At 37.1% G+C, this 16,280-nt stretch overlaps 1 protein-coding gene across 1 annotated transcript in view; it reads right to left on the bottom strand.

Moving 5' to 3' along the window:
• The window catches only part of TENM3 (teneurin transmembrane protein 3), a 316,061-nt gene that overhangs the window by 158,091 nt on the left and 141,690 nt on the right, over nucleotides 1-16,280 (bottom strand). The window contains exon 6 of the mRNA XM_036839025.1: nucleotides 2,509-2,607. Coding sequence (XP_036694920.1) covers nucleotides 2,509-2,607 — 99 coding nt within the window. The remainder of the gene's footprint in view (nucleotides 1-2,508; nucleotides 2,608-16,280) is intronic.

Consider the following 16,280-nt stretch of genomic DNA (forward strand, 5'->3'; position numbering starts at 1 on the left):
GAGAGTTGCAGCTGACCCCGATCAAGGTTCTCACTTTCTTTAGGATTATACATGAAGAGTGAGCGAGGGTCCCAGCGGCCCACAGTAACAGACTACTTTCCTTGCTGCTGGAAAGGAGTAACAGAACGCGTTCTGAAGGATACGTACCCACCCCTCTTGGAGAAGGAAAAGGTGAGGCAGGAAGGATAATGGAACCAGACAGAGATGCTACTGAAGGCCCCGTTCCCTTTACTTTCCATCGTATCATCACGCTTATTTCCTTCCAAGGGCTTATTACAGTCAGTGCCTATCTTGTCCATCTGTTTACCTGGGCGGTGGGTTAAATTGTTTTAATGCTGTTTAAAATGTGCATTTTTCCTCCTGAAACTCCCCCCACCCCTTTCTGTCTTTGCGCTTCCTCTCCTTTCTCAATTCCAGCAGCTGCCTTGTTGCATTGCCCCCAGGAGAGACGAGACAGGACAAGAAGTAAAACAGCCTGAGTGTCCTGCCGGTTTCCCAAAGCCCAGTCTACTGGGTGAAATGGGATGGACGGGGGTATAACCAGAATGTCTGGGAGAAACGCAGTGTGACGTAAAATAGGGGTTTCTCTCCAGGCGGGGAGCAGGAAGAGAAGCCTCGGAGAGCAGAGGATTCCACAGGGCCCAGTGGCGAGTGGATCAGGGGCCCTGAGAATGGAGGACACGTGTCCTTAAACCTCAGACAGAGACCGGCAGAGGTCGCAGGGTCCCCAAGAGAAAACTAGCGGGTGGAGGGTTGAGGTGATGAAGCGGTGGAGAACCTCCCTGAGATTTCTGCATCTTAGCGGGACTCACAGGAAGCAGAATGACCTCTACGGCTTCAAGCGTAGCAGAGAAACTGGACCAAAGGCGCCTCCGCGGACAGGAACGCAGCTGTCGAAGCAGCAACGCTGCGACTGATAATGAGGAAACAGCATGAAGACTCAGGCACCTGGGAGTCCCTGCTGGGCTCACAGCATCGCGACGGGGTGGGGGTGGGGGGTGGGGACGGGGCGGGGGGGTGGGAGCGGGAGAGACCCAATCACCCGAGCGAAGTTTCCAGGGATGAGAGTTTCAAATAAAATCGAGACGGAAGTATAAAAAAAATGAAGTTGTTTGTCTAGTATCCTAAATTGATGGATATGAGTGGTATATCCACTGCATAAATCTCTGGTCTGTCTTCTCCAGTTAGAATGTAAACTCCACAAAGTCTCATTCACCTCTAAGTATTTTCAGGACTTAGAAAGTTCCTGGTACATAATTGTTGCTCCGTAAATACTGTAAAATAAATAAAATGGTGACTATTGTGCCGACGTGGACAGTGGGCCTTGTAGAAATTAAGTACCTTTTGGACAAAGACCCACAGCTGATAAACAAATGATGACATAAAAATAAATAAAAGTTGGAAATCATAGCAAACCCGAACCTGGAAAATGTGTTAGCGCTTTACTCAGAGGGGTGTGGGTCATTTCTCAGTGGGAAATGGGACTTGAACCTCAGCCTGTGGACCACTGAAGATGATGATCTTAGCTTTAACACTGAAAACGTGGTTCGAGACAAGGAGTTAGACACATGCTGACTTCAAGTTAGACATCCCTTTTCCAGTTTCCAAAATTTGTGGTATCAATACATGATGTCCATCTGCTTTGGTGATCCCGGCAAGGAACTCTTTCAAGAACTAGGCTTCAACTGCTATGAAATTATTATTTTTCTTAGAGCAAAATGCAACTATGAGATATTGTTGAAAACAAAGATATATTACTCAGAAATACACTGCTCATCAAGGTTAGCAGAACTGAAGACTCTTTACTTTCAAAGAGTTTCTAATTTTATTTATTTTTAAATAAATTTAGGACTGTACTGTTTATACTGTCATACAGTCTTTTAGTTTATTTTGTAAAACTCAAGTAATTTATTTATTTTCTGGCTGTGCTGCATGGCATGCAGGATCTCAGTTCCCCGACCGGGGATCGAACCTGTGCCCCCTGCAGTGGAAGCACGGAGTCTTAACCACTGGACCACCACGGAAGTCCCCTAACTTATTTAATACATAAATTTACTTTTGTTGCTGCAAGAGAAAATAGAATTTGATTGTTTTGGGATTTTTTTTGGCCACTGACTTTAAAGCTCTGAAGTGCGTTTCCCCTTCCTCTGTCTAAATGACTATCCGTGTTGGGGGTGGCATCAAATTAGTGCCTTGGAGATGTACGTGCATAGTAAATAAAGAAACATTATAAAACACTGAAAGAGAAACCAAATCACCCGTCAATTATATTTTAGAATCACTGGTCTCCAATATTTTCAGATGGCTTTCTAGGGTGTAAGTATAGAAAGAATTCGTAAAGACTGCTTAAATCGATGTATTTTGAAACCATTTACAAATGATGGCATTCATGTGAGGATGATTCCTTTAAGAATCATTAAAGCCTCAAAATAGATATGTTAAAATATACACATGTAAAAACCTCTTAGACATTAACTAGACTAGTAGAAAAGGTCTATGTCAACATACTTTCTATAGAGAACACTTGGTTTCAGATTTGGTAGGAATCTGTCCATTTTTAGGTTCAGACAGGATGCCGTCTTTCCAAAGTCAACAATGTCCTTTCCACTGCAATACAGAAAATACAACACACTGACAAGTGTATTTTGTGACTTACCTCTATCTTTAAGCCCAGGATTTTTTAAAAAACTGTTTCAAGCTCGAACACAATGCTTAGTTTAGGTCTAGAATTCCACAAATATTTAATAAATGAACAGATAAATGAATACTGGAATTCAGCTACATGAAAAGTATACAAGGAGTTTCCAGAAAATTCTTTTATCACCTAATTCTCTCTAAGGCACCTACTCCTGTGTGTCATGATGGTCTTTCCCACCCTGTGACTCTTCACCAGTCACACAGCCTTGGGAATATGTTTCTCACATATCAAAAATTCTGCAAAAATTACTGTCAAAAACATATGCTTTTGACCCAGCATCCACATGAGGTTTGGAGAATAAAGGCAGGGATTTTCTTTCCTTCTCAGACCATATTTGGGAATGAAACAAGCGGATCCTGTGAGAATATGCCCCCACTGTATTCGGCAATAAAGCAGAAGCAGCGGCAGCTTCTTTGTAACACAGGGCATACCACAGCAGGCTGATCTCGTTCTGATGTTTCTAATGATGCCCTGCATGGCACCTGTCTCCAGTTCCTCTGCCATTTGTGCCACCATTTTCACTCTGGTGACAAACTAGAGATGCACACTTGAAGAGAGACTATCGGAGACTGGGAGGAGGAAAATCAATTTCAAAGCCCCAAAGGCAGCGGCGCAGAAGGTCACCAAACACTAACAGTTGCTTTGTGGCTTTGAAATCTTGAGGGGGATTCTATTAACAACAACAAACAGACAAGCACCGTGGAACCGCGTGGCATCATTAACTGTAACGCCGTGAGGCAGCGAAAACGTAAATGGGCAGGATCACTCGGTATTAAGCACAATTAATAGTTGCTCGTTTTTCCTCTGAAGTTGAAAGATCCGTTTCTTTGTTGATCTGCCTTCACACCAACCTTTTCATTTCAGCTTTCCGCCTTTGGTTCTAGCATGTATTTCTAACTGACTCTGTGATGGACCTTTCTCTGGGTCATGCCACAAATTTTAAATTACTATCTAAAAAATGACACAAATGAACTTATTTACAAAGCAGAAACAGACTCACAGACTTAGAAAACATATTTATGGTTACCAAAAGGGAAAGCTGGGGGAGGGATAAATTAGGGGATTGAGATTAACATATACACACTACTATATACAAAACAGATCATCAACAAGGACCTACTGCAGAGCACAGGGAACTACACTCAATACTCTGTAATAACGTATATGGAAAAGAATCTGAAAAAGAATAGATACATGTATATGTATAACTGAATCACTTTGCTGTACACCTGAAACTAACACAATATTGTAAATTAACTACACTCCAATATAAAATAAAAATTAAAAAAAAAAAGAGGAAATTAGTAGGGACACAGACTGAATCTCCTTGTCCTTCTTGCTGTCTCCATTCCCACCTTTTGGTCACTGCTGGTAACACTGTTCTTAATGTTTTTCTAACTGACGGATTTAGGGGTAATTTTCAATTACTATTCTTTTCTGCCTGCCCCCTCCTCCCACCAGTATTCAACCAGAGAATTCAGTCAGAGAATCTTACATTCTTTCCTTTACAGCATTTCTCCTTTGCTTTTTTCTCTGTTTCATTCTTTTCTTTTCCTTTCTTTTTTTTTGCCAGGGTGGAGAAGTTCTTCTGAGTTCTTATACCTCAACTTCCTCTTTTTAATTTGTTTGGCAAACACCAAGAATGGGCACAGTAACATTTTCATTTCAAATTTCCTTCTACTCTCAAGTGAAATGTCATGTTTTAAGTACTGAACCTGCACAATACACTGAATTACTTCTATATGTCCAGTCATAATTTCTATCTACCTTTACCTCAGACCACTTACAATTGCTTTTTCTTGCTGTTTTACTCAGTCTCTCTGCAGGTACACGTTGTTCCTTGGTAACTCTTCACTTTTGATTGTTTTTGTCTTTCAAAGTAATCACCACAAAACTTACTATTGTTAAGATTTTTAGTGGAAAAATAATCAGATTTTTGGAGTAAATTTAAATGTGCCTTTCTATATTATATGTAATATCAATTTATTCAGTGCTCATTTTATAAGATCCTAACATCAAGTACAAAATTAAACAAGTTATAAGATACAATTAAATTGTAAGCTTACAAGCGTCACCAGGAAACAAACAGGTTAATACTAGTCTTTTGTTCAGGAGCTTAGTATAATCATGATACTCCTCTAAAATCAAGAACATGGTTTAATAAGTCGGAAATTATAGGAACCAAATGAGAAGCATCCCTGGAAAATGTGTTATAGCATCATTCAAAGCCGTGTGAGTCATTTCCTCAGTGGGACATTAGGATAGAAGATAAAAGTCAAAAAGAAAGTGTGCAACCACTGAATGAAATTTTAATTAGATTAACTTCATAATTGGTTATCTTCATAGAAAAGAGGGTTTTTTTTTTCCCCTTCCATGTTTTATACAGCATTAAAAACCTTTTGAGAGATGAGCAAACAAAGCAAATGATGAGAATGAAAAGAGAATAGCAGTCAGTGTTCTGTTCCTGTCCCTAAGGCACAGCTGAAACCTTTACTGGTGACACACAGACACCTGGAAAATATTTCTGTTGTCTAAAACCTGTTACATCTTATGGGGAGAAAGGCTCTGTTGCACAGGAAATGATGCTTTGTTCCTCTTCTTATAGTCTTTGTTGAATAGAGAGAGTAATTTACATCAAACTAAATGTGAACTGTTTAAATGTCTTGATGCCTTCTATGTATGTTTCTAGGCAAATCAATAAAAATTTTACCTATAATATAGATTGCTTGCTGCAAATTGGATGCTCTGATTTCAAAGACAATGTGCCAGTAAGAAGAAAGATTGGCAATATTTGGCCAAATTTACAACGTTTTCAGAATCCAAAGTTCTCACTTAAGAGCTAAGGAAATTTTAAGTTATATATAGGCTCTTTTTCCTTCCGGCAAAATATAACTTTCTGGATTTAAGAGGCTTATTAAAGGTCTCATAAGATTTCCTCAACATCAAACAGCGCTTCTGAAACGACATTTTCAGATTTAAAGCAAATGAATCCCACACTTGTGGATTAAATTTACCTGGTAATATATGAAAGCTAAAATTAACTACTGAGTTCAAAATAGTTTTAGTCACTTGATGATGCCCAAACAATGCATGGTTTGCTTGGAATTCATTTTAAGATAAAATACTTTCTAAAAATTTTCAAAATATACAAAATTTAATTATTGTGTGTTATCTTTCATATTGCCCATTATCACTCACTTAATTACCTGTAATCTATCATTGAGAGTATATATATTAAATATTGCAGGAGTTAAAACAGCCCCAAATATTTGTCAGTATTTATTTATTTATAAATTTATTTCATTTATTTATTTTTGGCTGCTTTGGTTCTTCGTTGCTGTGTGCGGCTTTCTCTAGTTGCGTCACGTGGGCTCAGTAGTTGCGGCTTGCAGGCTTAGTTGCTCCGCGGCATGTGGGATCTTCCTGGACCAGGGCTCAAACCCGTGTTCCCTGCATTGGCAGGCGGGTTCTTAACCACTGCACCACCAGGGAAGCCCTGCCAGTATATATAAGAAATGATAAAACTGAAAGATGATATTAACTATTATCTGAGCACTTTGAACCTTAAAACCTGTGCTTCATTATCACAGTCTTTAGAATTTTCACTATCAGGGCTTCCCTGGTGGCGCAGTGGTTGAGAGTCTGCCTGCCAGTGCAGGGGACACGGGTTCGAGCCCTGGTCTGGGTGGATCCCACATGCCGCGGAGCAACTGGGCCCGTGAGCCACAACTACTGAGCCTGCGCGTCTGGAGCCTGTGCTCCGCAACAAGAGAGGCCGCGATAGTGAGAGGCCCGCGCACTGCGATGAAGAGTGGCCCCCGCTTGCCACAACTAGAGAAAGCCCTTGCACAGAAATGAAGACCCAACACAGCCATAAATAAATAAATAAATATAAACAATAATCTGTTTGTACTTTAAAAAAAAAAAAAGAATTTTCACTATCAAATTCTGATTTTTCAATTCCAAAGCCAAGTGGATTATCTGCTAAATATATACTTAGCAACATTTTGTAACTGATTAAAAGACTTGAAAAAGCAGTTTATTTAAGTGGTGTGCTTTAGGATAATGATGCAAGCAAATATAAAATTTTTGGCAGCTATTAAACAGAAAAATAAAGAAAGCAAGCGCATGTAGAAAATTAGCTGTTTCTATTCAAGGCTGGGTTCCTATTGGTTTCCCTTACCTTTCAGCAACTGATTCTCAATAGATATCCAGAGACATCTGCAATTACTTACTGTGCTTAAATACCTAGCTGTTTGGAAAGAAATCTCCACCAGTCAAGGATGATGGCCCTAAGCAGTTTTGTGACGATCCGGGAACTAAGAGATTGCAGAGGCTGCTATGAATTTCCAGGGAGAAGCCTACCCACACTAACATCTGCATGAGACTGCAAAAAGTATTCTGCAGTCACCTATGTTTCTCATGGAAACGGTTCCATCAGACTGATGATGGACTCACAGATTTCGGTAGGGCCTTGTGAGCTTACAGAGTCAAGGGTTAGGCCACCAACATGAGCAGAAATGTACTTCGAGACTATTACATACATTAAAGCAATGGTTCTCAAACTTTGGTTCGCATCAGAATCCCTTGGCAGGCTTGTTAGAGAAGGTCTGGGGTGGAACGCCAGCAGCTAATGCTGCTGGACCAGGGACCACACTTTATTCAAGACTCCCATCCAGATTGTACAACAAAACAGAAAATCAGCTCAAAAGACTCCTGCTTAGACAGTCACTGCTGCTAGCTCACTTCAAGTAGTCAATTTAGAGCAACTGTAATTTGTACAATACGAGGCTCAATCCATCTGATCTCAGAATCAAATGGTTTAGATATTTTTCATTGTTTTGTGTCATCTCACTCAATTCCTTACTTCCAATACCCCCCTTCATTGTTCCTCCCTTTCAGTTTCACCTGTTGGTTAAGAAATTGGTTGCTTCATCCTTTTTAATCTCATTGCTACTTTTGAATGTCTACCATGTTTATTGGCCTTTACTTTATCTCTAAATTAGACACCAGTATCCATTCTCTCCTGGCTCTTCTGTTTCCTAGAGGTATCTATATTTCCATGTGCTTATCAAACATTCAGCAACATACTATCTTATTTCACAAGTACCTTCTTTTAGGGAGTTCCTCCTTTTCTCTTTGAACTTGACACTTGGATTTGTGAGTCATGTAGAAGGCTAGCTGATAATTCACCTTGGGTATTTACAGCTTCCCAAAAGGTTTCACTACTTTTCTTCATAGAGATGATGCTATTTCTCTACTCTTAACCTTTTTGGCTGGAATTGTTTTTATATGTTATTTTTTTCCTCTAAAAACTTTGCTTCAATGTATTACCTGGATTAAAATCTATCTAGGAAAGAAACAGCCATCTCTACTCATTCTCTTCATCTATTAGAAGAGACTTCCGGAAAAGTCAATTCTATACATTTTAAAAGCACTGTATACACACACACAAATATAACCTCCTTACTCCTTTTCACATCTGCTACTTTGAGGGGAAGGAAGAAAATAAGAGTATTTTCCCGCACAACATGCCTTCTCCCTAAGTTTCCTCCTTTGAAGCAGCTGAGGACAAAGCAGTGACAATCAAGGTGCTGTTCCCAGCACTGGCCACGGTGTCTGCACTGCCACACACACCCGGACAAAGGTCGCAGCAGTGGTAGCTTCTGATCACAAAACTACATGATGAAAAAAAACTGTTTCCCTGACGTTCAGAGGCAGCAGAAATCCCCCACTGAATCCTCATTATTACAGGTAAAGTTTTTTCTTTCATCCTTTACGTATTATATTAAAACGTGCTTTCAAGGGTGGGAGTGACAGAACCAGTTAAGAGTAGTACTTAACTGGTAGAAGGAAAGTAAAAAGTAGTTGGAGGACTAGTTTTTAATTAACTGCTTCAATAACCACCATGGTAGCAGCAGCACTTGCCAAAAGCTCTAACTAAGAATAAAAAAGTATCAAATGGGATCTAAAAACGGAAGAGGCTTGTCTCAAGGGTGGATTAAAAAGGTGAAACAGTTAAGAAAAAAGAAAATTTACCTCGAGTGAGTTAATGATAAACTAAACCTCAATATTTTTTCACCTTGTATTTTGATCATTTAATTTCTGCTAATTTTTAAATAGGACGAGTCTAGAAAAGGTGATGTGTGCATGTGTGTGGGTGTGTGTGTAAATTTTCTAAGAATTGGACAGGGCTCATTCAAAAATGGATTAACTGGGACTTCCCTGGTGGCACAGTGGTTAAGAATCCGCCTGCCAATGCAGGGGACACGGGTTTGACCTCTGGTCCGGGAAGACCCCAGAGGCCACAGGGCAACTAAACTCGTGCGCCACAACTACTGAGCCCGTGCACCACAACTTCTGAAGCCCATGTGCCTAGAGCCCGTGCTCCGCAATAAGAGAAGCCACTACAATGAGAAGCCTGCGCACCGCAACGAAGAATAGCCCCCACTGGCCACAACTAGAGAAAGCCCGCACGCAGCAACGAAGACTCAATGCAGCCAAAAAAAAAAAAAAAAGTGTACTTTCTAAAAAAAACCAAAAAACAAAATGGACTAATTATTTTGCTTCTAATATAAAGGTATTATTATTATAAATCTAATTGAAAATGCTTTATAGTGTAATATACTGTGCATCCCTGAATTGCAAAAAAAGGAAATATTTTAGACTCCTACTAATTAAAATGCCTCTTCTTGTACGACCTTTAATTATGGTATGCATTTTAAAGAAAAATATTTTAAATAAGAAAATTAAACATCCTCCAAGTGAGTAATCAGCATTAGAATGTAAATTACATATTTTGACATGAAAACAAAAAACAAATATGTAATGATTCTAGCTGTGACACAGTGAGTTAGTGAGACTGATAAACTATTTCATGCTGATAGCATGTTGTGTTCTCAAATCTATTACACTTTTGAATTGATGTGCTATTATCTTTGGACAACTTTCACACTAGGAGGTGATCCCAGCAAGAAAAATGTCTTAAATGAAAAGCTTATAAACAAGATACATTTCACTGCTGTTACCTGAATTAATATGAGCTATTAGTGGTTGTATGAGAGGTTTGAGACAAAAATTGTTTTATAATATTTTACAAAAAATTGCAATACGAATGTATTAATAATTATACATTTTAGCAATTGCCTCTGTATCAATTTATAATGATACTGAATGTACAAACAGGTACATGGTAAGTACAGCATTATGTGTTAACTGATCTCTGAAAATTGGGAGGCAAAGTTCTAGACAGTATTAAGGTGATTTGTGGGAAACATATTTTAGTGAATTCTTTACTGTCTTATACATTCACTTTTCAGTCTTAAGCGAGAGACATATAATCTAAAATTTAAGTATAACCACAGTTGTAAAAAATAAATAGGTCTAAAATAGGAAGCAAAATATTTTTATTATGACTTGTTTTAACGTAGACATGTTTATAATCAAGCAACAAGACATGTTATACAGTTTGCTTGGGAGCATTAAGAACTGAACAACCAGATTAAATATGCAGATTTTTTTTAACCGTTATCAAGATGGCTAAAATAGTTTAATAGTCTTTGTTATATTTCAATTATTTTAACTGTGTAGCCATGGTATCAAATGCCCAAATCTATATTAGATATTTTCCTACATGTTTTAAGATATCAATTACACTACTGTTGGCAGTTATTACATACTAAATATATTAAAATTAAGATGGAAATGAAAAAGATCTTAAAATTCCTATGTGCTATTTGAACAAGATTTAATCTACTTAATTATTAATTCATTTAATTATTGGTGGCTTAAAATTGCTCAGCAAAGCTCTTTCTATAAATTTGAGAAGGAAGTGTGATATAGGTAAAGAGAAGAATTTCAGGTGTCGATGTAAGTTGATGAAGAATAAAAGAATTCCAGGGTTGTTAAGAGACATTGAAGGTATCCTAATCAATCAGATGTGTGACAGTGAACAAGAAGTATTTAACAAAACAGAACAGAAAACAACCAGTGCAAAGAGTGGTGAGTGGTTTAATAAGTTAGGCTGATTGAGGACCTATTTACTGTGTACAAAGAAAAAATTATGTAATTTAAACTTCATAAAATCCCCACTCTGTGTGATTGCGAACTCTACTTTTTCTAAGATGAGAAAACTGAGCCTTAACTTGGCGAAGTTAATACAGGGGCAAAGTCATGACGTTTTGTCCTTAAAACTTATGTTTTTAACCAGTTATATAATATAGTAGTAGTCGCCATATGAGCTATGTATCTTAATGCATGTGTAAAGCACCCTTCTGTCTGTATCTATCTCGTATTTTACAAATAAGATACCAGGCTTCTACGATATTGAATACACTGATGACCGTGGAGCCTACACCCAGGCCTTTTGTTGGAAAGTCATTAATGTCCACGAGGTACCCTGAGACAGAGAAAAGAGCTCACCGAGGGGAGGGGTTACCAGTAACGCCCTCACCTTTTAGTTTTTGCAGCTTGTGTGTGATTAATTCAATACAAAATTCTTCACTCATTCTTTGGGATGAGTGGTGGAGTGATCTTGAAAATCTTTTTTCACCACTTAAAGGTTAGCCAGTGAGCTCATGGCAAAGTACCCCAAAGAGTTATAAACCATAAAAATGGGTTAAACGTATAAAATGGGTCCAAATTTGCTGACCTTTTCGGTGATGACAAGTGGCTGTCAGTAGTATGCTACCAAGAATTTATTTTTGAAAAAATTATTTATCTGTCTCTTTAAGGTACAGGTATTATTCAAGAATGAGTAAGAAAGTACTGCTTCTCTGAAGAAACTCTTAGTCCAGAGAGAATATTTTTAAAACGTACATTTGGAATTATTCTCATTATAATTTTGTTGCCAAGAACAATGATTGTCACCTATGCCAATTATCAGTTTTCTAAACTGCTTAAAAGTCCGCAAAACATGGTATTTTAGTGGGTTTTGCCTTTGTTTACTTAAAAGTGTGAAAATGCAACAACATCCAATTAGTTTGCTAGAAGATGAAATTAGCCAAGTTACAACAGATACTGTGTGATCTCATTTATATGTCGAATTTAAAAAAGTCAACTTCGGGACTTCCCTGGCGGTCCACTGGTTAAGACTCTGTGCTCCCAATGCAGGGGGCGTGGGTTCGATCCCTGGTCAGCGAACTAAGATCCCACATGCTGTGCGGCATGGCCAAAAAAAAAAAAAAGAAGTCAAACTCATAGAACCAGAGAGCAGAATGGTCTGGTCGCCAAGACCTGGGGCTGGGAGGCATGGGAAGTGGGGAGACACCTCCGGTTACAAGGTGAACAAGTCGGGAGCTAATGTGCAGCCTGGTCATTACAGAAAATACTACTACATTGTGTCCTTGAAATTGCTACAAGAGTAGATCCCAAGTGTTCTCACCACACATACACACAAAACATAACTATGTGACGTGATGGGTGTGCTAGTAAACTCAGTTATAGAAATAGATATATATATATATACACACACACACGCACACACATGCACGCACGCACACACACATAAAATCATCATGTACACCTTAGAAAGACAAATTGTACAATCTAAATATATACAACTTTTATTTGCCAAAAGGAAGTATATATAATTGTTAGATAGGATTGAAAAATGTTTAAGGTATGATGACTTTGATATGTAATTATTTCATAAGTGCATATTTAATAAATAATTTACTAAATGAACTTAATAGACTTAAATAAAAGAAAATTATTTTAAAATATTATCTATTTCATTTCATCCTTTCAATTTTTAGTCTTATATATGTATGATAACATGCATAAGATTAGTACATTGCTACAACTGTATAATTTTTAATTTGATAAATACATACATTTTGGAGTTGAGTACTTTATTTTTCCCTTTCATATGTAATAAAAAAAATGTGGAGACACTACAAGAAGAAAAGGTAATGAATTTGGAACCTGAGATCTAGCTGAATGCTAGTGATCACATGATCTCAGGCACCTTACTAAATCTCCATGGGCCTTAAAAAGAAGTTAAGATTAGATCATCTCTAAAATCAATTCCAACCCTGAAATTTGCTCTGGAATATAGTCCAATCTTTTTCAGAAGCAGTCATACCTTCTACAGGTCCTCCATAATAAACTTGAGTTTTTCATACGGGTACATTTCATAAACATCTGCTGAATGAATGAATGCATTCAGGTTTTATTTTATGAAGTATCACTACTCCACCACTATCTCAGATAATTTCTTCCCCATATTATCACTGTTAGCTTTTTCTAAAACAAGCCCTGTCTTTGAAAATTTACTTCATAATTTATTTCCTCTAGGAAGTCACCCCAATTAAACTGAGGATATAGTGATTTTTCTCACAATAACAAAATACCTAGCTCCAAAGCTGAGATGCTACCTAATTGCTCACAGAAATTAATCAGCATGTAAGTTCCTGGCAATTGTCATTGCCTTCACTGCCTTGGTAGCTGTCATTTACCTTTATAAATGCTAACTCAATTATTTTATTTTTAAAGGTATAGCATAAGAAAAGAATAAAGAAAAGAAAAGAAACTGAAGTGCCAGATACCTTACATATAATATTTCAAGGAATACTTATAAAATGTTTGTGAAGTATCATCAAACCCATTTTATGAGAAAACGAGATAAAAATGTATGAGTACTTGGCCCAAGGTTATATAGCTAGTAGGATGTTGAGATTTTAACCCAGATCTGGTGTCTAGTACACCATGACCAGAAAGAAGCAATATTCTATTAGTGCAGGATGTAACTGGAACAAGATGACTTCTGGTAGTAGCATTTTAAGTGGTTCAGAATATGAGGTGAGATGCTAAGAAATCATAAAGAGGGTCTTAGCAGAATCAGAGGGGTTATCAAATAGAATTTATTAAACTTAGTTGGCTCATTGCATGTTCAAGAATTTAATCTTAATGGGCTAAGAAGAAAGGGTTCTGAGAATGGTGTAATAGGACACACTCACGTTTGCAATTAAAGGAGAAAGAAAACAGGCACAAGAATGTCAAGGCAAAATGAAGAAACGCAGGAAAAGAAGAGCAATTGTCTTTGGCAGGGTATATATTAATTGGTGATGAAACCAGAGGATGAAATTTTAGAGAGAAACACATAGTTTTAAAATTGGACAATAAATTCTAGGAAAGGATAAAATCAACATGTAGTAATGATGTTAAGTAAAGACAACACACACAAACACACACACACACACAAAATCAAGGAAAGAGGATTGAAACATATTTTCACAGACATTAGTGAAGAGTAAAAGAATTTTTAAAAACTTCCAAAAACAGTTGCCGAGGAAGAAGAGGTGTCTTAAAATGAATAGGTCATATCCAGAAAGAGATTATGATTAAATCACAGTCATTAGCTATGACCAGAGTAATGGCACAGATGACCTTTTACTCTGATCACGTTCAGAGAAGCGACCAGAAATGTGTTAGGAGTAATTAAGTATTCATTACTCTAGGTATATGGAAATTCAGGTTATCATATATGAATATTTTATACAGATTGCTGCTTATCCAAAACCAAACATTATCAGAGTATACAGTACTTGCAAATGGTTGGAATTATGCTTTCAAAAATCATCTAAGGCCTACAGCAAATGATTAATGCATACTTTCTTGGTATCTTAATTGCTATTAAAAAAAACTGGTTCACCTCAGTTAAACAAAATAACACTCCTACTCTTTTGTACAGTAACTTCATCATACTCAAAAGATACCTAAAGCTTTAAAAACCTTAAATATAACTGGGGTCTAACTTCTGACTGATGTGAAGACAATGCATCTATCAAGGCTTTTATGGATTCATTCCAAACATTTATTACTTTAGTTAACTAAATGTTTCAGGGATATGAATAGTTGCCTTTCATTATAGTTTGAAGATTTTTTTTTTTCTTCTCAAGAACAAAATTAACAGACTTGCAAAAATTCATGTACTTTTTGTTGAATGACAGGAATAGTGAAAAAAAAAAAAAAAACCAAGAGATTTTATTCTGGTAAAACTATGGTTAAGGCTTAGACTACCTAACTCATAGAGATAAATTAGACATAATTATTCCAGTTAAGACAAATATGTTCTTCATTCCTGGAGAGAAGAGAGCTACTTAATAATAAAAGATATCCGTTCGGCTGTTAACCAATTGGGTTATCTTATCCTATGCAATGGTTGTTATTACTATTATTATTGTTTGGTCATATTTAGAAAAAACATTTATGAAGCACCTATTGCCAGATGAGTTGTTTACATTATTTCATTTAATACAACACTATTATGAGTAGGTATTATTATTCCATTGGAAACTGACCTCAGATTTAAATAATTAAATAATTTGTAGATGACTACATAGCTAGTTTAAATGATGGATCTACGATTAAAAATCAGGTCTGACTGCAAAGCACATGTTCTTCTCATGATGCTAAACTGTGTTTATATCTCTACTAGATCTACTAGGTTTTATTCAGGAATATATATCAATATTGACTCCTGGGAATGAGCTTTATTTTAGAGCTACAATCAGTCCACAGCCTACTTTCTCATTTTAATTACTGGCATGATGCCTGCTCAACAACCACACTGAGACTGTGGCATTGCAACTGGTTAGTAGCAATCTTGTATTAAAAATGATGCTTTGGCTTTCACTTAGCAATCATCTTTGAATCTTTATCTCATACTTTATTTTAGAATGAGGACTCTTTCAGTATAAGAGAATGGTTTCAGAAACCAAATTATAATGTTGCCAGAGATACATGGATCTTTGAGTAAAACCAGGATCAAAATTTATCTTTGTTTAACATTTTTAGTTAATACATGATTTACCTTTAACATTTCACATTTAAGAAATTAAATTTGAACTTTTTGGGGAAAAAAAGTCATTCAACATGCTGACTTCAGTATATGCCTCCTCCTGTTCTCTTGATACTGTGAGAAGAAAATAAAGATGACCATTTTATGTATCATTTCTAGGAGTGACACATTTTGGGGGCCAACAGAAGCTTTCTCTGTGCAGGGGTTGACAAAGGGTTAAATATTTGCTACATGTTGGCAACAGAAACTAGAAAATTTCAAAGTAGGAGTCACACCTGTATTCAACCAAGGGCTGCCTTTCCACTGCCTCTCATTTGATCTCTGTTATTATTTACCTTATATATAAAATAATTGGAACTTACCAAGTAACTTGACTCTGGGGAATAACACTTGGTAGGGTGGCCATACGCCTCTTTGCCCACAACAGCCTGAGTTTATGCCTGTAGTTCCAATGTAACTGTTCATGGTCCCCTTTCCCTCCCATATTGTCCTGGTTTGATGATAAATTATATGGTTACGACAGAACACAGGCACTGAGCTAGGACTGCAGCAGCTTCTGGAATTACCCTCCTCTCATTGAGACAAAAATTTTTAAGCCACAAATTGAAACGAGTCTTAAATATAAACACCTCCTAGCAAATCCTCCTGAATCACACATCCGTCTTCCTCTGTCTTCCTATTACCCTTACAACTGGACACATATCCCTCTACGGGCCTTTTAACAAATACCGTAAGTTATTAAAGGTGAAATATTTCAAGAGATCTGGAATCCCTTGATGT

Source organism: Balaenoptera musculus, chromosome 21, assembly GCF_009873245.2.
Source record: "Balaenoptera musculus isolate JJ_BM4_2016_0621 chromosome 21, mBalMus1.pri.v3, whole genome shotgun sequence".
Lineage (NCBI taxonomy): Eukaryota > Metazoa > Chordata > Mammalia > Artiodactyla > Balaenopteridae > Balaenoptera > Balaenoptera musculus.